At 34.0% G+C, this 22,799-nt stretch overlaps 1 protein-coding gene across 15 annotated transcripts; it reads left to right on the top strand.

Annotated features, from left to right (window-relative positions):
• Positions 1-765: 765 nt before the first annotated feature.
• LOC128165661 (collagen alpha-1(XXV) chain-like) lies at positions 766-22,658 on the top strand. 15 transcript variants are annotated; one of them, XM_052830410.1, is made up of 28 exons: positions 767-1,770; positions 2,443-2,527; positions 8,608-8,624; positions 10,064-10,099; positions 10,786-10,812; positions 10,914-10,949; positions 11,185-11,247; positions 11,600-11,659; positions 11,793-11,822; positions 12,970-13,086; positions 13,675-13,701; positions 13,821-13,847; positions 13,961-14,038; positions 15,085-15,156; positions 15,635-15,748; positions 16,058-16,117; positions 16,354-16,443; positions 16,898-16,948; positions 17,335-17,367; positions 17,475-17,510; positions 17,848-17,883; positions 18,170-18,214; positions 18,589-18,651; positions 19,395-19,457; positions 19,578-19,622; positions 20,707-20,790; positions 21,137-21,221; positions 21,416-22,658. In XM_052830410.1, the coding sequence occupies exons 1-27, from the start codon at positions 1,510-1,512 to the stop codon at positions 21,212-21,214; spliced, it is 1,734 nt and encodes a 577-aa protein (XP_052686370.1). In that variant the 5' UTR covers positions 767-1,509; the 3' UTR covers positions 21,215-21,221; positions 21,416-22,658. The 15 variants fall into 15 exon arrangements, 12 of the variants coding, with proteins under 12 accessions (XP_052686370.1, XP_052686376.1, XP_052686377.1 ...); XM_052830411.1 differs by lacking the exon at positions 10,064-10,099 and adding an exon at positions 8,758-8,775 and having other exon boundaries at positions 789-1,770; XR_008241079.1 differs by lacking the exons at positions 19,578-19,622; positions 20,707-20,790 and adding an exon at positions 19,095-19,152 and having other exon boundaries at positions 766-1,770.
• Positions 22,659-22,799: the final 141 nt, after the last annotated feature.

Here is a 22,799-nt window from a genome sequence, read left to right on the forward strand (position 1 = left end):
CATCAAAATCTTAACCCATTAACACCGTGAAATATTCTGGCAGATTTTGTCGGAATCTAAAAAAAATATTTCATCTATTATTTAACAAAAAAGTTCGCTTTTTGCGTTTTTACGATAAAAACATAACAACTGAATTTTCATTCATTTCAAATCATTTCTGTCTTTTAACTATTATCCTTGTAACATTTTTAAATACTGCATGAGTATCTCGTACAACTCTTCGATAATTCAAAAAGGCTTTCTCACAAGTTATGTTTCAATTTGAAAGGGGCATTCACTCGTATAATTTTAGGAAAATTACATGCAGATTCTAAATTGCCTTAATTTAATGAAACACTGCAATATTTTTCATCTTGTAAAATAACATCCCCGTGAAAATACACGATGTATAGAAGCGTCTGTTTTCATATCAGCTATAATAAAAAATATATCTGAATTTCAATAATTGTCAAACGTCAAAACTTCATGGTAACACCCCACGTACATAGAGAGTGAAGGTACCACTGGGCACGTGACAATGTAATTGACATCTACATGGTTCCTATTGTGTACTATGTCGGGTTCGATCAATGAACCTGTACGTGGGCAGGCGTACAGAAACCTCGGGGTTGGCTGACCCACCGATATTCTCGCCAAAATCTCGCGTACTCTCACTCTCTGAATCAAATTCACATCACACGGTTGCCAAATTGGTCTAGAAAGCGACAGTACCGCAAATGCACTGTGTGAATTGCACAGTTGGCAGCGGTATATCTTCTGACAACTTACCCGACTATTACAGATGTTTTTCAGGGGTTTTTTTTGGAGTGCATGGTTATGATAGAGAACAATAAATTCCAAGAGCTATCTCAAAGCTCGCACAGCAATCGTCCCATTACATCGCCATTGCTCATCTACACCAAATCAATGAAATCTTGTCAAATATGAGCTACCACAGCTTGCTTTTTAAGATACGGATTTAAAAAAAAGGAGGGGGAAAAAGGATACATGATAGCGTAAAGGAAGTTAAATATTTTGTGTATCAGCCCTGCATTGCTAGTTGCTCCCTGAGATTCGCGTGTTGGAACATTGCCGCCTCACCGCTCTCTACCAAACCATGTGTTATTTTATCACTACGGATAACAGTCTATAGGAGAATTCTTTTTTTTTTTGACGTAGAACTATATCGAAATCCTATTATTTTGTTTTAATAAGAGTTAGTTAATATGGCAGAATATAAAAGACGTTTACAATGTGCGACGCATCGGCGGAAAACGGTGAAATTTGAATCCAGTATCCCAAGTTAGAACCCACTGCGAGTGTATAGGACCAAAACACGCGACCCTTGTTATAAGGCCTTTTATCAAATCATCTTCTGGAAGATTGTGCCTTTTATTCGGAATTATCACACAGTGTTCGTCCATGGATTTACACAGTGGCGGGGTAATCTTACAGCTTTTGTTGAAATGAGTTAGGGACATTTAAAAAGATTCAGTGGGACTCGATTTCTTGCATAAAAGGAATAAAATCATGGAGAAAGGCAGGTCGGTAGCGACCAAGAGGCGTCTAGAGACGGACAAGTGTCTGCGATGTTCTCTATGGATGTTTTCGGGAATAGCCATCTCTCTGATGGTCATATTGCTGGGGTTCACGATATGGACGCTAGTGTCATACCAAAACACAGTTACCGCCCTTCAATCAAGGGTCGATAAACTGGAAGTGGACCTCGATTTAATCCGATCTGGCAAAGAGGCCTTAATCGCCAAAACAGTTGAAGAAGAAGTTTCTAAGGTAAAGTTTCCTATAATGACTTATCTTATATCTAGATTTTAAATTTCATTCAGAAATCGTGGTAAAAAAACGGGATTTTGTTTGAAGTGTATATAAGATATCTGATAAGAGGCTCGGAAGCAGACGAATAGACTGAGATATCCCTAATAATTGATGGCAATACATCACGTTAATTGTGAGTACTAGAGATCACCTGACACGGGTTATTTGTGGACCTGTCTGTTACAGTTTGATATATGTATCTAGAGAAACCTGGAAAAACGCATCAAAACTACTCAGTTTTATTGCCTAGAAACTCTCTGGTAATATTAGTCCTCTAAATAGAGTTTTTTGAAGCATAAAACACTGTCTACAAGGAGTGTCCTTTCTTAATGTTGTATTCTACTTATATATACATGTATGCTTATTGGTAACCGGTCCCTTTCGTCTAGCCATTATTATTATAATAATGTGAAATTGAAAATACTCTTTTGATAAAACAATGAACATCACCGACTCATCGAAAAAGGCGAAAAAATATTCCCGCTGTGAAGTTCCACTCCTAATGTCTTAGTATTGCTATGTAGTATATGTTTATTTGTACTCAGCCCCTTTCATTTAATCATTATGTACGTTGACGTATCTGTTTCATCGACCTACTAATGGTACATGTACCTATTTTTATTATTACAGAGGTTAGAAGTGATGAAAACGCAGCTACTAGCATTCTACACGCATTCCCAGCCCAGGTACAGAAGACAAGCCTGTAATTGTCAAGGTAGGTGTTCAAAGCTCGTGTTAAACTTCATCTGAGAAGTCCAATGAACCCTTAATATTAAACCCAGGGACCAGGACCGTCAAGCAATATTTTGGCTTAGGTCAGAATTTTTTAGTTGCTCTATGATTAATTAAAGTTGACAAATAGAAGTTGATACCGATGACTTTGTCCCTCTTATGTCGTAATTTGATGGGCATTTCATGGTAAAAAAACGCCCCAGTAATTTAGTCTGTCTGGAAGGTATGGTGTTTACAAACCTTAAGATCAGTGAGCAAATTTAAGTTCTGTAATTTCTACACCAGTTAAAGAATGACCAAAAAGACCACATGTGAAAGGCCGGGTCTTGGTATCATTAGGTACCAACAGTAACATAGTTCATAAGTCATAGCTCCGTGACGGACTAAGAGGTATATAGCGTTCAAAACTGAACTCTAGTCTAGAAGAGACCAAAGTTGTCTCGCCTCAAAGGATGGCCTTGATATCAAACAAGGAGGGCTCTGTGAACTTAGCAGGAGAAGCACTGTTTGGTTGTGTTTGAAGTTGCTATGATTAGAAAACATTTTAGGTTCTTCGGACGCATCACATCTTTTTGCGGCATCGAAGTCTCCCTAACTTTGTGGTTCCATCATAAAACCCCGGTACACCTTCCTGGTAGCTTCCTTACATAATTGTCAAGAGTTTTTCAAAAGACATCTTGTTGCCATAAAACATTTGCCACCTGAGGAGTTTTTTCCTTGCATAGAAATACACTCCAGGTACACCACTGAGACCGGTGCAATAAGACTTAATTACAGTAATTGTCTCAAGCAATCAACTATGTTGGTGGTATTCCTTAAGCTTAAAAGTCAAGGTCGTTTCACCGAAAAGCCCGTCTGCCTTACACGAAGTGTAATTTTGCGTCAAGATGTAGAAAAATGTCGTCACTGCCTCCAGGATGAAAGTAGGCACAAGAGCGAATACAGTAAATTGCGGTAGAGTGTAATGCTTACGATCGCTCTGGATTGTTTCAACACGAGCCTTGTTTATGCTATGCAATTAGCCTCTACTGGTATTATGAGATAAGAACTGCGAATGTAATTTATTGACATCGACTTTACATACAGATCCTCTTAAATTCGATTACATTCGGGAAACGCGTTTTACTTAACAGTTTATTATTAACTAATAATATTTACGAACGACCCAACAGCGCTTCCACGCGCGCGAGAACTGCCGTTTTCTTCACGTGTAAAGCGCTAACAAGAACTTCAATGTCATCGAACCATGACATGTTTAAGTTCTGGATGTCAAAAGAAAATTTGTGTTGTGGATTATATGTTGTAAAAAAATGGGCATGCTCGCGATCAAATTAGGTCTGTAGACACTAATTAAAACCGTTTCCTGTTTTTAGGGTTTAAGCACTCTTAATCCGTTTCCCTAATTGAATAAACGCATTTTGGAAAAGTGCAAAATATTGTTTTTGCATTTCAGATTTTTATTGGTTTCTGGAAAGGAGAGAGAGAGAGAGAGAGAGAGAGAGAGAGAGAGAGAGAGAGAGAGAGAGAGAGAGAGAGAGAGAGAGAGAGAGAGAGAGAGAGAACGGCTGAAACAAATATAAACGTATTTTGAATGACTCTGAACTTTGGCTACATTGTAACTTGAAACCAGACTGTTCTCTGTTTAAACGGGTATCAGGTTTTATAGACACAATTAGTTCTCCCTTTTGTATTCCTGTAAGCGATCTCTATCAGAATCGCACCTGCAGAAAATGAACTATTGTAAAAGCAACGTTTATTGACTGAAAAATTTAGAATTCGTGAAATCTAAATTACTGTTGATCCATGAAACACTTGTTGTGAGTGATAAAATTCAAATAGCAATTTAAATTAAAAGTATCCACCAGGTTGCTTCCATTAATTGCTAAATTTTACAGCCCCATTATCCCGATTTAATAAAAAATGTTGCCCGTTGTAAAAAAGTCTATTATGTCTCCTGCTTGGTTTCGTATTAGTTACTATACATATCATATATAATACTAACTAACCAAAAAATGTTAAAGAGTGGATATTTTGAATAAAAACTAAATTTTTGTGCTTAAACCTTTAACTTTTCAAAGACTATACTCGAACTTAAGTTTTTATGTATCATTAAAATCGATTTCACCAAAATTAAATACATGTAGTTTTACGAAAAGAAATGGATTAATGAAATGATCGGTATAATTTTATAAAACGTCAAAAAAAAAAAAATTCCGAACTTAATCTTCCCATAACATTTAGTTAAAGTAGCTTGCGGTCCGGGGTTTTTTCTTCTATTTTATATCATTTCTTCAGGCCAAAAGGGAAAATGCAAAACGCTGTAACAAAAACTTTAACACTTGTCTGACAAAAAAACCTTTACTATAGGTCATAAAAGACAAATAAATCTAAAGTATGTGGTCGTTCCAGCACCGAAACATAAGCCAATGTCTTCTTTAGAGTTGGTTTTATCAGAGTAGTGGGGTGTTTAGCCAGTGGTATACAGGCCGGACCACCTCTGTACGTGTTCGATGGGAATTCTTGTTTGATTGATGAGGAACCACTAAACCGATTCTGGTATCAATAATCAACAAGAAACCCGCCATGTTGTGACTCGAAAGTGATAAACAAGCATCGCATTCTGTAACCAAACACCGGTCCGTGCTCTATAATCGAAGCCGACAGACGCTCAAGACGTGGGGAGATTGTTTATGTGGTCCTGCTAATAGTTTTTAATTTTTTTTTTATTTTAAAAGTAAAATAAAAATTTTGTTTAAAAAAATGCCAAAAAATTTCTGACTGTTGTGTGATTGTTGAAGGAAGGATTAAGCCTTAAGCTGCCAAGGAACTTAAATCTGCGCGCTGTTAAAAAATGATGACAGATAAACATATTTTTAACCCAGATTTATTTGACTGTATTAGATAGCATAGGACGGTATAGCCTAATCATGAAAAAATTGACATGCAATATAAAACGATTTTATTCCTTTAGTATGATTTAGTGTCAAGAACAATGTTTGATATGCAAAGAATGTAAGTAAGTTCTCCGAAGGAAAACATTTATAAACATATTTTACAAATCATAAAAATCGGGTGAAATATCCCATTTATTTTATCAGAGAGCTGAAAGAAGAAATGGTTCAAAGTAAAGCGGATTAAACTTGTATTCCTCTTTTACATTGTACTTGTACCCCTTCTGCCGAAAACCACATGTCCGAAATGCTTAATGATTTGCCCCTAAAAATATACAAGCATAATTCAGATTTTTGTAGCTATGCCATGAAAATATACAATACAATCAAGTTAGCTTCAGAAACTCTTTCATTTAACATTATAGAGACTACAACAACGCAAAATACCCGTCTCGTACATTAACATTTTTAACTGTAATATCAATAATTTAAACATGCTTTGCAAAAATGACTGAAAAAAAAGATTCGTTTCAAGGTCCGTGTTTTGTTTTCTAGACTAAATGTATTCAAAAGACATGTATGATTATGTCCTTGGACCTATAATGTTTTCCAGCCAGAAAAGGTGAAGAATGACTCAGCCCCTCACGTTGAACTTTTGTTACATTATCTAAACAAAACTTTAATGGTAAAGAATTTAGAGAAATCTATCCGTGCTTCACCCTATCCATTCATAAAAATGACCTCTGGATATAAGATAAGATGCCGTTTTACTTTAACCGAATCCTTAACACAACAGATTGCGAAACAAGGGATATTTGATAACAACAAAAACAACAACAAACACTAGGGATGAAATACATGTAATTGGCATTTATATAACTATTCTATTAATATAGATCTATGCTTTAAATCATGCACTAAAGTGCATGACAACAGCAATTCACGTGAAAGGGAATCACGGGTTTTGAGATGCTAGTATTCATGTACCTGTGAGGACAACTGAATGAAAACAGATAATTTCAAAAGTTTCGATGTGATACTAGGAATGGTCTTGACGAATAACAAATTATTCTTGAAACTTGAACAACTGCCCGAAGGGAAATCCTGACGGAGAAATTACAGCTGTGATAAGACAGAAGTAGATTGCTCATTACGCTTTATTGGTTCATGCTCAAAACAATTGAAATAGGTTTACAAACTGCTAACATGTGTCTTATTAAAATGCAGCAACTGTGGTTTCTGGTGGATTAGTGAGGAAGCGTTCCTTGTGCACAATAACAGGCGAAATTAGCTTATTGTCCTTCCCTGGAGTTAATAGAATCAAATTTTATTTACGGTTAACGTAATAACATGCATTGCTATTATTAAAATAAGGAGATAGTGAATTAAATTTAAACATTAGATTAGTTGAATTTTTTGCACTGCAATGATATGAATAAACCAAGAGTTAATCTTAAGGAAAGTGATATAGGGCATCAATCTTGAAAATAGTGTTAAAAATTTTCGTTGGGTAAATCTTTAATGTAAAAAAAAAGACATATGCTAAATACACCTATCTACGACAATTAACGGCATAGCTATTGTTCACCAGCTGTATTCTGGCATACCCCAGATATCTAACTAACAGTTCAGATCCATATTAAAGAGAATGCCAGCCAAGGGGCCAGATAACTAGTCTATTTTTGCCGCAGTGTGTAATAATTTTAACAATAGAAAACATTTATAATAATAAAGTAGGAAACTGGCAAAACGACTTGTATGCGTTTGTACGCTTCTCTGTAAATTTATGATTACAGGAGCTAGAGTTATTACATCAGAAGCAAGTGCAAAAAACACTCCCCCTAAAACTACTCATCAACAGGTGCTCTTGGCGTAAGAACCGGCGATAAAGCGAAAATGGATTCACCAAGACGCGTGCGCTTTTGATATCCTTTCATTGAAGAATCCCTGCGCACTAAAATGGGAATAGCTTCACGTTATGAATGAAGTAAAATGGGTCTGTGGTCTACAGAATATTAGCTTTTGTCTGGGCTGTCTGGGAACTGAATGCGTTTCCTACAGAGTTGTTGGGCTTTATGGGTTATGACGCAACACACATAAAACTAAGGAACCATGTGGAACAAAAATCTAGCTTAATTCAATTGCAGAATCGGTTAGATATGAGTTTTTAAAAAATCTATGATGGTAAATGTTTTAGTTATCCTTTGGACTTACAAATAAACAACCTGCTCTTTATAAAGAGAATATTAAAAGAGATAACAACAATTTTATCATCAATACAAACATTATCAATGATAAAAAAAAGTGAAGTATACGATATTTAGATTAAAAAAAAAATGATGTGTGAATCAATACATATTTTGCTGATCCTTGATAGCTTATCACAACTTCATGTCTATAATACTTTGGTGAAAATTGTCGATGTTTTGCCACCAGGGCTAAAACAGTTTTTATTAATTAGTTAGGAGATCGACCTAAGTGAAAGAGACAGAAACTGTAGAAAAAATAGTCTACAATTAACTTAGGGGAGATTTTTACCGTTCCATTTGCCATCTTGTACTGATTTTTCGAGCTTTTCACAATGTGTTTTAAATTTGACCAAATAATTCTGGAATGCGCTTTAAAGCATACCTCTGATGCTCTTTGTGTGAACACCAACCCTTTGGTAACGAGGGAGTTTTGTACAAATTGTATCAGTCAAAAAAGGCGGGTATGGAATCTCGGAATTTTATATTGATTCTTCTTTGCATGTGTTTTCTATGAAGAAGAAATTGTTTTGCTTAAACGAAACAGGCAGATAATTGTAAATAACTTAATGTATTAGATTTTATATAACAATATTCACATATCTAAAAATAAAAGGTAACACCTGTTAATGTAAAATATCAACTGTACATCCAAATACATGGAAACACTTTTTTTGTTATTTTTTTTGTTATTTTGACTTCTTTACCTTGTGTCCTTAAATTCCATGAATTAAACTACATGTATAACCAAAATTTATTTAGTTTCAAAATATATCCATTCAGACACCGCCCTTTCCACAGAGCCCCCTTCTAAACAAGAGATTGCTGTGTGGGTTTTCTAGCTCCTGTTCTTAGATATTTATTTATTTACGATGACATTTTGAATGTGTTAAATGATTACATTAGTATTACTTTGTATTTTGTAGGACAGAAAGGAGACAGGGTAAGCCGGTTTTATTTTTATCTTCCATTCCTGACTTTCTCATACATTACCAAAACATAAGAAAGTATAAAATAAAATTTTGTCAAATTTAAAAAGAAATAATCATTGTACATTGACTGTCTGTATGTTTCAGGGAGATGTTGGGTTTCCGGTAGATTTTTATTCCTAAAAGTTCTTTATTCTGATGATTTTAATCCCTGTATACTAACAAGTTTGGGGTTAAAATAGCTATCTTTAATATATACATGTATATGAAATATATAGCCAAAAAATCAACATTTTATCATCTTGTAGACACAATAGCTAATATTTATTAGAAAAACGTTTATAGTTCTAAATCTATGTATGTAGATGCATTGACCTGGCTGTGGTTTCAGATATATTCGTGGACGTTGATATGTGGATTTAGTGAAATTTACAATTCCATATATAACAGTTCGTGACCAGTGAGCCTAACAATAGTATATATCATCAGATATCGTACTTCTTTGTACATTTATTTAGTGAATAGACTTAAGAGCACCAAAACATGCTTTTCAACGAATATTGATGAAACCACATTATCCATTGCAAGCTTATTGGTAAATTAGTTAAAAAACTAATTAGTCATCATTAGCTGTTTAGTGATAATTTCATTACAAATTGAACCATTATTTTTTTCTTTTCTTTTTGCAAATTTAAATTACTGATGTTTCTTTAAAAACTGTAAGACGTCCTTAAACAATTGACGCAAAGTAATGTAATTTCCGGCAACAAATTGGTTCCACTTAGGGTATTTTACGTCAGACAAGCCTATAGGTGTACAGACACCTAGAAACGTATACCTCCCATGCCGAGACAAACGTCTAATCGCCCTATCTCCCTGTGAGCTCTTCTTGGAGGTCACCCAATTGTTCCGGGTAGGGTGAATGTTAATGTCACTTTGAGGGGTCTGGGCTTTCTCAGCGCTTCTTTCCAGACAAGCCCTGCTGCAGTTAACAAGGCATAAATGCACTTCTGATAGCCTCCTCTGTAATTATGTCGGTTTGATGGCGTATAGTGATGTATGAGTGAGGATGCTTCCAGTTTGACAAATGTCTTTATTCTGTTTCGAATGCACTGAACATGAAACAGATTTGAATTTGAAAGGGGAAATCGCTAAAAATTAGTTCTGCCATTTGTCTGAGAATTAGGTAGAATACGCACGTGTTAACACAGCGTTGAATAGAGACCCCTGATGGTATATTAGAGCTTCTATCCATACAGATAGACAGACAACTGCTGCAATTGCAACAGTCGACAGATGCAGTGAAAAATTTCATTTAAATTCACATGAAATTGATGCCAAATACTAGTACCCGATCTTGACCCCCTTATTTTAAATTAGATCTAAGTCTAAGTCTATGATATACAATTTTTAGATATATAGATATGAATTGACAAAATAACTTTTATTTCAGGGACCTAAAGGTGATTCCGGCTATCCCGGGTTCCCGGTCCGTCTGACTTTTACATTAAGATTATTGTTATACGCACTTTTTAATTCACCAAAAAATGTCTGCATGATAAGAGAAAACAACCAATATTACGTTTAAAGTGTCTGAAAAATGTCGATGCACATTGCACACGTTATTTGAATAATCATTTTTTGTTTTTGTTATAATTATGTTGATATGAACTGTCCAAAACTATTTAACAATGCCTTGATTCTAGCTATTGGTAAATAATTTGAACCAATTCATTCATGTAATTTTTTCCTGTCAATTCTTGTTATGCATGGTTCTTTTTTTCATAACAATACACATAAACAGTTTTAACAATGTAAAGTTTGTTACTAACATTGAACTTAACAAACTTTTGCCATAATATCTTTATATCTACTTATAATTTTATTTAGTCATTTGCTAATTAAAAATATACAGTATATCTTATTATGCTTTATTGTATTTGTAAATAGATTTTCTTAGTTACATGCTTTTAGTAAGATTGAGAATAAAGTTATTAATGAGAGGCAAAGATGCAAATGCAATCTAATTATGAGTGTTTCTGTTTAGAAAATAAATGCAAGTAAAATATTCGATCCATTTCCTCGTGTTGCATGAAAAAAAAACTAATCCTCATAAATTACTAGTATTACATATTTTTCTAAAAGAATTGATTTCATAGGATTTATTTGTTGTAGGGTTCTATTGGGCAAACCGGACCGCAGGTAAAGATCTACGCATTCAGTCCTTTGGTCTTAAAGCTTTTATATTGGAGACCTTTAAGTTACATATTTTTCTTGATATTTTTAATACGTAATATTTCTAGGGAGAACCCGGTCAACCAGGACCCCCTGGACTGAAGGTAACATTCTTTATACATTGGTTTACCTATATGTAATCAGATACACAAATTAGAACAATACAATAGTTTATGGCCACAAAACCTATGACCACTAACGTTATACATGTACAGTATATATTATATAAAATGATGCACCCAGATATATATATGTAAAACAGATCTTTTCATATTATATATTATATATAATATTTTCATCCTGGGTTATATCAAATATTGTAATAATTCAATGTTGTAGGGAGAAAAGGGGGACAAGGGTAATGAGGGGTTACCTGGGTACGATGGAGCACCGGGCCCAAAGGTAAAAAATATACACTCCCAAAATTCCTATAAATCTATATCTTCTGCCAAACATATTTGTTTGTAAAACCATCCTACTTTATGAGATAATTCTTGTATCACGGTAATTTTATTAATTCGGAGATTAATTCAGAGATTATCTCTGATCAGAGATGAACACGTTTTAACATTAAGTATATTTCCTTTTGAACATCTTGTAGCAGGAATGTTACCTCCATTTATACATCTCTTCTCACCGCAGGGATATATAAACAATTATGAATTGCTTTTGATAAATTAGAAGACTCGCAACATATTCCAGCTTATCGCATCTATTCTGGTTTTGAAAACATGAATTTAATTCTGATCTACAGGGGGTCAAAAGGTCAATACGATTCCAGGACGAAACCTTCCGAAATATAGTAGACCTAAAGGTATCGCCGTCACGTGACTTAATTAAAAAAATTGATCGGATTTATTTTAAAATTTATGAAACAATTTTATTAATTATCACTTAAAACCAACCATTAAGGATTTTTCTACCCCTGACCTTTTGGATTTTATTAGGGAGCGTCTTATGAAGTTATAACGATAAAGGTTTGTATCGGACGGCGCATGCTCAAGTTTGTGATGTAGTTGCATGCCAGACTTCGTTTAAGCGATGCTTTTTGTTCGAAATATATTTCCTCCTGGAAATTATTTTAAAGAATATATTTAATAGCTAGACTAGTAGGTATTATGATACATAGTATTTTTTAAGAACATGGGCTTTATGCAAAAAAAAAATCACGTGTCTAGATTTTCGTCATTCTAACGGTAAACATATGCATGAACAAATAATGATAGACACTAAATCACGAGGAGAACAGAGAACAAATTTTGTTATCTGCCTGAACTTACATCAGATGAAAAAGAAAACCGCAACATCATGAAACACAAAACATCATCAAAATAACAAAGAGTGTTTATTCAATAAACAAACGTTGTTTGGAAAGCAGCTGTAAAACAGTAAGAATCAGACGAAGGCTGATGAGTTTCTCAAACCACAAGGTTACGCAACTCCCAAACTACAAGATATTAACGCATGCATCCGTTATCTCCTTGCATGCTTCTTGTGGGGGTCTGTGTGTGCGAGCAGTCAAGTTTTTCAATATCCCTTACATATCCCTAACAATGTTGTCACAAATTTTGTGGAGTAACCTGCGATATGATGCATGTTTTATGATTTTTGTTTTCCTCAGTTATGTCTTGGTGATATTATTGCTTATGCATGACATTGACCTTTGACCTGCATGTCATTGAAGGGTGACCGAGGACCTAAGGGTGTACCTAGTTCCGCTCCAGATGGTGCCGAGGAACAGCTGGAGTTCCTTAGGGTAGTTTTAGGTTACCGTTGTCACAAGTGGTAGAACACTTACATTTTTACTGACTTCTAAGTTATATTTGATTGTGAATATATTCATTACATTCATTTGATCATCTTCACAATGTCAAGGTTTTGTGATTATGGAACTCCACACAAACTGTGGAGTTCCGTAATCACAAAACCTTGACATTATGATGTCATTTGATTATGGTACGAGCATTTGTGTGTTGTAATTAAATTTAGAGCATTTGAATGTTTTTGTATAATTCAGAATATTTTGAATTGGCATTTTAATTTTTTCAATAAAAGTGTATAACTATGATAAATATTGCCATTCATATCATATAACATTTTAAACATTCTGGTTCTTTGATATAGGGAGAGCCCGGAGAACCTGGGGCTAAGGGTATACAGGGAGACCCGGGCGAACCCGGACCCAAGGGAGACACGGGACTGCCTGGATTTGACGGTTTACCTGGACCAACTGGACCACCTGTAAGTATAGAGCCGATATTAGATGTTTAGTGTTAAGTAATTACATGTAGCTTGTATCAAACGGTAAATAAATTTAATTTAAAAATATTTTATTATGAAATATATTACATAAACGAATAGGATAGCAAGCATTGCCTATACAAATCCTCTCCGACATACAAGGTCAAGGTCATTTATACAAAGTTTAGTGCCATACAATATTGACAATAATATTACAAAAGATATTATATTGATAAATATATGCATATACGTATATATTTGAAATATATGACCAGAAATGACAATACGTATAATAATACCTATTATAATATTATAATTTGTAGTAACTAGTAATGATAATAATTAGAAAAAAAGAAAAAAATACAGACAAAAGGTTTTATACACAGGTAAATAAATAGGTGATATAATAGCTGATATCCTACTTTAATAGTTGATATCCAAAAAAGCTGATTGCTATCAAACGTTACATAAAGAGCAGCTGGTATCCAATATTAAAAAATAGATATTGGTACTCTAAATGTATTAAAAATTATACAATGTATGAAAGTTTTGATTATAAGTCATACAGTAATTAATTATTTTTTCTAGGGAGAACCTGGGCCAAAGGGAGATCGCGTAAGTTTTCCACGTTGCATCTTCACTCTATTCACCGTTTTCATATACTAATATCTCGACTTTTATCACTTTATATTGTAAACAACTTTTCAACATTTTGTCATCCTTTAACATTGTAGGGTATACCAGGAAACCCTGGAGTACCGGTGAGTTTTTAAATCCTTGTTTCGTTTGACAGAATATTGAAATGCGATGTTGAGTGTGAATTAAGAAAATGTAAAATGCTTTTAAAATTACATTGGGCATGTCCTCGTGACAGGGAAGTAAGGGTATGATTGGGGTTCAGGGGCTTCCTGGTAGGGGTGATCCGGGACCTCAAGGTCCAAAAGGTCAGCAAGTAAGTCTCAATGCATGCGTCTGCGCATGACGTCATTTAAATGTGCCTGATGATGACTGCATGGCGTCAAAACAATTTTTACACCCCGTGAAATATATGTATGTTATTTGCTCAGAAATGAAATTTGATGTATGTAGTGTATTTGTCTAAATAATCTTGTAATATGCATGATGTCTGCGACGTGAAGAAGGCTGCACTTTAAGTTTTGAATTTGTATCGGGGTACAGATGAACTGAACTTTATTTCAGGTAGTGTTATCTGTCTCCGATTCAAGGGGGTATCCTGCAGGGTATATTAAGGGCGAAAAGGGGAATTTAGGAGAACGGGTGAGATGAATCATCCCTCCTGTGATGATCATGCTAGGTTACTAATCAGCTATACTCGAATGGTTTTGACGCTGTAACCGAGACATGCACTCTATGAACAACTTTCCAGTAGGCTGCAGCAAATACAATTATTAATGAACTATTATGCTACTTAATTCTAAACCTTATCTGCTCAAAGCGCCACTCAAGGACATGTCGCATGGAGGTTTTGTCCAGTTCAGAAAACGCAAATGATCAGTTAATTCCAAACTCACGTGATGTCGAAGAGGATCAATCACGCCAAAGACGGTCGCGAAATCGAGGCTGTCTCACAAGAGGGCGCTCAAGAAGGCGGCAATTAGTGGAGGTATTCGACAAAGCCTTGGTGGCGGGATATATAAGTTGCTCTCTGCATGACTATGTGTTTGCTGCAGTCCTTTAACACTGTTGTACCAACTAACATCTTTTAAGCTTATGGGAAAGGTTTGTATTCATGGCTAGATATGTACATAATAACTTAGAAATGTACGTGTTTATTGAGCAAACTCGAATTCATCTTTATATACAATATGTATGTACACCTCGTAATAGAATATTGTATCATTGATCAGTGCTCACATTTAAAAAAAACGCTTATGTTGAAAGTTGCACAACAAGAGTAAGTCAATTTTCAAGGAACAGAATAATTAAGCTGATGATCTAATGCTTCATTTGATTTAAAGAATTTGTTAATCATAAAAGGGAGAGATAGGCCTTCCGGGCTTACCAGGAACTAAAGGCTTGAAAGGCGACAGAGGACGACGCGGGAAAAAAGTAAGTCGTCTGCCTGATTCTGTTGTCAATGAATATTCATGAATGTGTTCTATGTCATTATTGATTTGGATGTTTTTAGCATGCATCTTCCGTTTGGCATGCTGTGTGTATATAGAGTTTCTTTTCTGTAGCTACAACAGAAGATATGGTAGAAGTTTAGTGTGTGACTTAGTGAGTATTCAGTAGTCTTCAGTTAATTTTTAAAATATTGCATGTTTTGGAAAATAGAAAAGCATGCTCAATGCGTGACTACTTTATTCATGTTATATACATTTTGTTTGGTATTCCCAAGATAAAAGCTTATTTGCATGTACTTTTAAGATTTTGATTAAAGTGATAGTTTGTAATGAATGAGGATGCTTTAAAAGCATGTCTCCTGCAACTGAATTTTCAAAACACGTTTCACTAAAACAGAAAGTCCGTTACATCATTTTTCGTTTTTGCATTGTAATCTGTATCTTAATATGAACCTTTTAAGGGAAAGCGTGGAAAGCGTGGGGTTGGTCGACTAGGACCCCGAGGTCCCATTGGTAAAAGAGGCCTTCCAGGGCTACAGGGTTCAAAAGGTGACAAGGGTGCCCCAGGAGAACAGGTTTGTCTAGTTTTAAGCATCCATTCGGTGTTTTATAAAAACGTGTATGCAGAAAAGGTCAACACAAGGTATTATTAAAGACATATGACAAAGATGATAAATTATGTTATATTAAATAAAATAAAATTATTATCCCTTTCGAAAGTCATAAAAATAGGGATGCTTTTATTTTGCAATGATACCATAAATTTAAAACAAATACTAGCATATAGTTTTGCTTCATGTTTGTTGCTATGCAATTTATAAAGTTACACGTTTTTTGCAAAATAAAAACCCCAAGTAAATGAAACAATCTGAATTGTATTACAGGGAGACAGGGGCCTGGGTATTCCTGGTAAAGATGGAAAGCCCGGCACAAGAGGGATCCCTGTAAGCTAATTATACCCACTGAATAAACATTTGAAACTTACTTTTAACAGCTTTCATGTTTCTTTTAAATTTAGATTTTTAAACACTATCAATCATTTAAAGAGTCGAGAGCAGAACATGTAAGTAACATTTTGTAAGTTAAACTAGATAATGTATAAGAGAGAGAGAGAGAGAGAGAGAGAGAGAGAGAGAGAGAGAGAGAGAGAGAGGTTATTTAGTACCTTTTTTTTTCTTAGGGAGATAAAGGTGAAAAGGGTGATGAAGGTCCGCTAGGACCTCCGGGAAATGATGGTCAGATAGGACCTCCGGGACTACCTGGGCCTCCGGTAAATACTTGATTGCATTAAATCGAATACTGTCAAAAACTCGGGTTTAATTGATATTCATTGCATTACAGTTTCTGTGGATTCCATTAATATTACAGTTATGAGGAAAAGCAAAGTCGAGGAGAATGGTCCTATTTATAGATCTAAAACCAGACATTTTACTTCGTTGTAATTCTGAAATCATTGATCGTATGAACAACGAAAATTGTAATTCAATGAATAATAAACAACATGATATAATTGTAATGTGAAATTTGTTTGGTTTTTATCATGAAAAAAATATGAATATCTGTATTTGTAGAACAAAAGTAACAAAACGAGAAATGATAACATTTGTAAACTATGTTACTTATGTAGATAAAGTAAATCTGTTAATCAATGATATTGCAAATGCTTTTATTTCAATGTATGAAATGCATCTAACTTAGACCAATACTTTTAATTTTATTTTTAGGGAGACACCAGCATTATAGATACCTCTGATTATAAAGGCATAAGCCGTGTTGTAAGTTATCTTTAAGCATTTAAACACAAAAAGTGTAAACACAAAGTTCAAAGAAAGTTGTTACCAGAAGGTTTTTATCTCCCGCTCAAGGTGTCGTTTTCTAAAATATACATCTAAAATTGAAGAAAGTAATTGAAAATTGGTAGTTTTTTCTTAAATTTCCGTTAGTTAAAGTTTGCAATTTAAGGGTCATTATAGCACACAATTACAGCCATATTTTCTGCATTGTTTAAAGTGTGTTGCTTTAAAAAAATATGATAAAACATACATATTTTAAGCACGCGTTTATGATTTTTGCTGTTTAGTTAAGAATGTAGTATCATTTGCATTTCATCAGTATAAATTCATATAGCTCCCTTGAATGAAACGTTCTGTTCTATTCTCAGATTCCTGGTCCCCCTGGTCCCCCGGGTCCTCAGGTAAGTAGTTTTTGCTTCATCTTCATAAACAGGTTAGCACCAACAAATTTTCAAACAATTTCATTGGTAAATTTATGATGTATTGAACAATTTTCACATTTCACAAGGGTCAACAAGGAGTACAAGGCAGGCCTGGAATCAAGGTGAGTATTGAACATGATACTCTTATCATTACCTTTTTTCATGTACTGTGGAATCATCAATTTTCGTGGGGGCCAATTTTCGTCGATTCCTGAAATTTTATAGGTTCGTGGGGACGTTAATTCGTGTATTTTCATATACCTACAAAACGAAATATGACTTTATAACCCTAATATATTATTCGTGGAGGATGTTAATTCGTGGATAAGAAGTACCCACGAAATCCACGAAAATTGAGCCACCACGAAATCTAATGATTCCACAGTAGTCTTGTAATTCTTATAAATGAATGTATCAAACTATATACCGTATTCTAAAAATTGTTTTTCATCTTTGTAGGGCGAAAGAGGCCCTGTTGGTAGCAAAGGTGAAAGGGTGTGTAAAATTCGCTTAGTTGCTATGATATTTTTCATGTTTATATCTAGATTCCAAAGTGAATTTTGTATGTTAATGACTATGTACATGTATCTAGGTCATATTCCATTTTCAATTAAGAATTTAAAAAGGGAAATTTGTCGCTTGGATATGACGTTTATTGGTCAAATCTTACGAAGCCCGTGTTTGCTCTTTACTACACATTTAAGGAAAATTAATGTATTTGCAAAGGTATATTTTCATCGTTATGCCATTGCTACTCAACACGTTTACCGTTTTTGTTTAGGGTGATAAGGGAGAGGAAGGACAATTGGGACCCATGGGATTGCCCGTAAGTAATTCATTCTGATACTGAAAAGTCAGAAAGTAAAGTTTGCTTCAATCATCATTAGTCCTCGCCAAAAACATTCTTTTTAAATGTTCATTAAGGCTTTGAACAACTGATGCTTTAATGTTCCATACCTTTGTGTACAAAGATATTAGAGAAAAAGTGTTGTTTTCGTGTCTGGATTTGTGAAGCCATGCACGTAAATCTAGGAATACCATCAGCTGTATTACCGCCATGTACAGTGTAGTTTACTGAATGGATATTGTGGAAATTGTATTAGCTGCTATTGTTGTTAGAATATTGTTGTGAACGTTTCCTGAAGAAATAGAACTGAAATTCATATGAATGCATTGCAAAATCAAATTCAATTAATCAAGGGGAGCTTTGGGCCGCCAGGTGTAAAGGGAGAACTAGGTGACACTGGTTTGCCGGGCCCGATGGTGAGTCATTGATTTAATACTTGTACTGCCGTTCACTTTCAAATTTCACAATTGTTTTCCCACAGATTCTTGAAAAAGCATGACAACACAAACACAAGTATAGTGGTTTGACGCAATCCCAATAAAATGCATGATGCACCACTATGATATGGTCTTATTAAATGGTTATTTTAATTTTAATTTACTTTTTTGCATCGTTTTTGTTACTACTTTGGAGAGAGACACAACTGACTTTTAATTATACGGGTATTTCTTTTAAAAATTACGTTGGATTATTTTAGATAAAGTTATTGCTGTATTTAAACCTATTACAGAAGAATCTATTATAAAAGCACTGGATTCTGTTATAGTTTTACAATTGTATGATTGGCACAGTACATTAATGCATAAGGGATTATAGTGTTTGGTGCATGATGATTAGCACGACTTATCTTTCTTTCCAGGTATTCTGTGATAAAGATTTGCGGTTTCGAACTTATGGTTGCAACTTTCAACACAAATGTATTCTCAATATAACATGCAATAATAATGTTTTAAGCTTGAACTAACCACAGAATATATTTATCTTGCACAAAATCGTATTTTGAATAAAAGATACACACCATCCTATTTGTTGAATGCTCACAGAAAATGAGAATTTTTCAACCATTTGTTAATGCTTTAAAAAAAGTTACCTCTCTTTTTTCTTTGAAATCATTCCTGTCCTTTTTTCTTCTGCTGAAATGACATTATTTTATGTTCAGGGTCCACCTGGTCCCCCAGGACCTGAAAGTGCAGGTGCTTGTTCCTGCCCGAAAGGCGAAAAGGTCAGTGCTTCAACTCTATGAACTGTGTTCGATTGATCTTTCTGTTCCGGTTTTCGTTGGATGTGTTCGTACCCTATTTAATCATTTTTCAATCCTTGTGTGCATTGTTTGTTTGTTTAGGGGGATAGGGGAAGAAGGGGGAAGCGTGGACCAAAAGGAAATCAGGTAGCAAGCGTACTTGTTTATCTATGTTTACAGATTGATGCTTAAAGCTGGTGTAGTTCAACAAGAATGCAATAATGCATTATTTCCCTTTTATCTCGGATTACCCTTAATAAGTTTGCGATTTGCATTGTTGTGATCATTGACACCCAGGTCCATTATAAGACTAAGAGCACTATTCACTATTTGTCGTCACATTCAGGCATTTCATTCACCCGAACACATGATATTGAACGGAAACGCGTTTCGGCAAAATTATGAAAATTACTGTTCTGGTAAGGAATATCAATTGAAAGACGAAACAAAAACAGGCGCTGAAATCCATATTTCAAAATTTTCAATCACTGAAGAACCTATCTGTTTTCCTTTTAATAATCGCGATGCGCAAACCTCGCATTGTAGTAAATCATGCGGTGGCCGCATTGACCTTAGAAAATGAATATTTTTGTAGAAACAGAAAAAAGAACAACACGTTCATTCTTTCTTAGATTTACTATCTTCTATTTACTATGTTGGAGGTAGTGCGGCTGTTGACGGTCTACTAGATATTGTAGACGTTATGACCTTATGAACAACACTTGTTCCATGTGCAAACAACGTAAGGCAGCGCTATAGGTGTAAGAAACCACCCCCTTTTTTCAAAGAATATACCCTCTATTATCGTTTTATTGATTGCAGCTTGTTTTTTTTTCAAACATATTAGTACATGTACAATATGTAGTTCATGTAGTCCGTACAATCTGAATGCCTCGTTAGGAAACATTCTCGACCGCTTTATATACGCCTGTAGCAGATAAGGAGCTATTAAACCAAATAACTTTTATGAGTTCAAGTTGTGATAGGCTTTGAAGCTTTCAGAACGTCAGTAAATCTCATTTTAACCTATTGACATGCCTCAAACAAATCACATCAAATGTAAATATGCATAAAAAATTCTCCGATGATAATTGCAATCAAGTTTTAATGCCAGGAAAGCAACCACAGCTTACAAAAATATGGACAAATATGATAATTGTTCCCGTTTAATGGGGATTCCTTGATCGAGCGTATTATTATTGCTAACTGTAGCTGAATTTTGTCTGGTCAGGGGATTCCTGGATTAGACGCCCCCTGTCCGGTGGGTGATAATGGCCTTCCATTACCTGGTTGTGGTATTCAGTATTATAATAAGGTAATTGGCATGCCATTGTCATGTGATCTTTCTTAGCATGAATATTCCACCTCCCAAATATCACTTAAACACACTCGTTGGTTGAACTAAACTTATTAACCATTAAACTTTAGTTTAGTTGCGCACATGTTTAATACATGTAATTTATTGATTGTTGGATATTTTTTTTTTAGTTTGGTATTAAATATAGATAAAAAATGCACATATATATTTCTAACACGTCCCTGAGTAATTAGATGTGTAGAAATGTTTACATTAATGAGTTTTTATTAACAGCGTAAGCTTACTTTGTTAGTATATAATTAATATTTTTCTTTTTGTAAATGTTTGATTTTATATATCATAGGGGGCCCCTGGTTATTCATGTCCCATTGGGCCAGACGGCATACCGCGCTGTGGAAACAACGGCAATACCAGAGGATAGAGATGCGGTAAAACTTAAAAAGTTTAAAATATTTTCTTTTTAAAATGATATTTGACGGTTGAAATTTTGATAGTAATATGAAAAATAACATCTTACATCTGGGTTATTCTTTTTAAAAAATCCCATCGATTTGTTCAACATTTTTATGTATTGAAGAATAAGAATCATACAAATACTTAAAAACTTGCTTCTTTTAACCAGTTGTTTTCCATGGTGCTTGTTTTCATCTTCATCCATGATGAATAACAGGGCGCTGTTATCCCAGAGAAGTTTGTCAAATATTGAATCATTGTTTCATATTTATGAATGTAAAGTTCAAAGAACTTTACTATTTGACATTATGAGTTGAGTAACTACATTTTATCATATTTTATAATCCCACAATGTTACTCGTTGCTTGTTTAATTTTTTTGAATTTTCTAATGTAAATTCTACTGATGTACTTGGAGATATTTTGATACTGATAACATCAAAATATATTTGTCAAAAAATTGAATGTTAAAAATGTATTTTTGCTTAATTTCAACATATTTCTACAGATTTTCTGTGACTCTTTAACACATTATTCTGAATTCAAACTTGCTTGATTGCAAAAGTACAATAAACGTCTTTGCGAACAATATGAAAAATAGTTCAGCATACACAATTCGTTTAAATTGATATAAAGATTTTAAAGAGATTTTTAATTATTTTTTTCTCGAAAATACGAATTTTAATTAACTGACAGTTTATATTTCTAAACCGATTGAATATAGCTGATGTATATTTTGATGAAATATATATATACGAAATATCATGCTTCTTAGTTAATCAAGTTTCGTATGTAGGCAAACATGCCACTTTAAAACAATAGCTCCTAATTTATAAAATGTTTAACAGACAAATATTTTTATTCAATTATGTTTTATTTTGAAGCTCTACCTGAAACAAAGTTGTACAGGTATATGATATATATACAAAGATAAAATATACAATTTGTAGCATCAAAATCATACTTTGTTGATGTACATGTATATCCTTTTAATGTATATATACAATTCAATTAAAATGACGTAAAACACTAAATAATCCCAAATTTTATTGATGTTTCATTGATACGGATGCAATTTTTCCTAGCCAGGGTTTTGTCAAATGAATAATTAAACATTGAAATGAAATATTTACAGCAATGTTATCTAATAAGTCACTGTATTTTTCAAAAGCCATTATCTCAATAAGACACGTTTTTTTAAAATCTAAAGACATGTCAGATATAAATGTATTTGCAAATAAATATCTTTCATACCAAATTAGACAAGTTAATTGATAAAATATAAAGCATAAATCGATAGATGTACAACTGTTCATTTAAATTGTTTATGCTTGTTTTTGTTAATGGTGTAGTTAACTGCACTTGATTTTTCAAAATATACATTTTTATCTTAATAAAATAATAATCAATTTATTGCAATCGTTTTTATTTTTTTCGAATCAATGTTAAATGAGTTGTTACCACACCTGAAATGATTGAATACTTAGTAACGGAAGGGACATTAGATTAAGAAATGAAAAGGAACTAATAATTATTGACTATAAGTGTAATCCA

This window comes from Crassostrea angulata, chromosome 10, assembly GCF_025612915.1.
Source record: "Crassostrea angulata isolate pt1a10 chromosome 10, ASM2561291v2, whole genome shotgun sequence".
Lineage (NCBI taxonomy): Eukaryota > Metazoa > Mollusca > Bivalvia > Ostreida > Ostreidae > Magallana > Magallana angulata.

Coding starts and splice junctions, on each gene's coding strand:
- LOC128165661 (XM_052830410.1), top strand. CDS start 1,510: ATGGAGAAAGGCAGGTCGGTAGCGACCAAGAGGCGTCTAGAGACGGAC. Junction 11,248..11,599: donor ATGGAGCACCGGGCCCAAAG/GTAAAAAATATA, acceptor TCTGATCTACAG/GGGGTCAAAAGGTCAATACG. Junction 17,511..17,847: donor AAGGCAGGCCTGGAATCAAG/GTGAGTATTGAA, acceptor TCATCTTTGTAG/GGCGAAAGAGGCCCTGTTGG.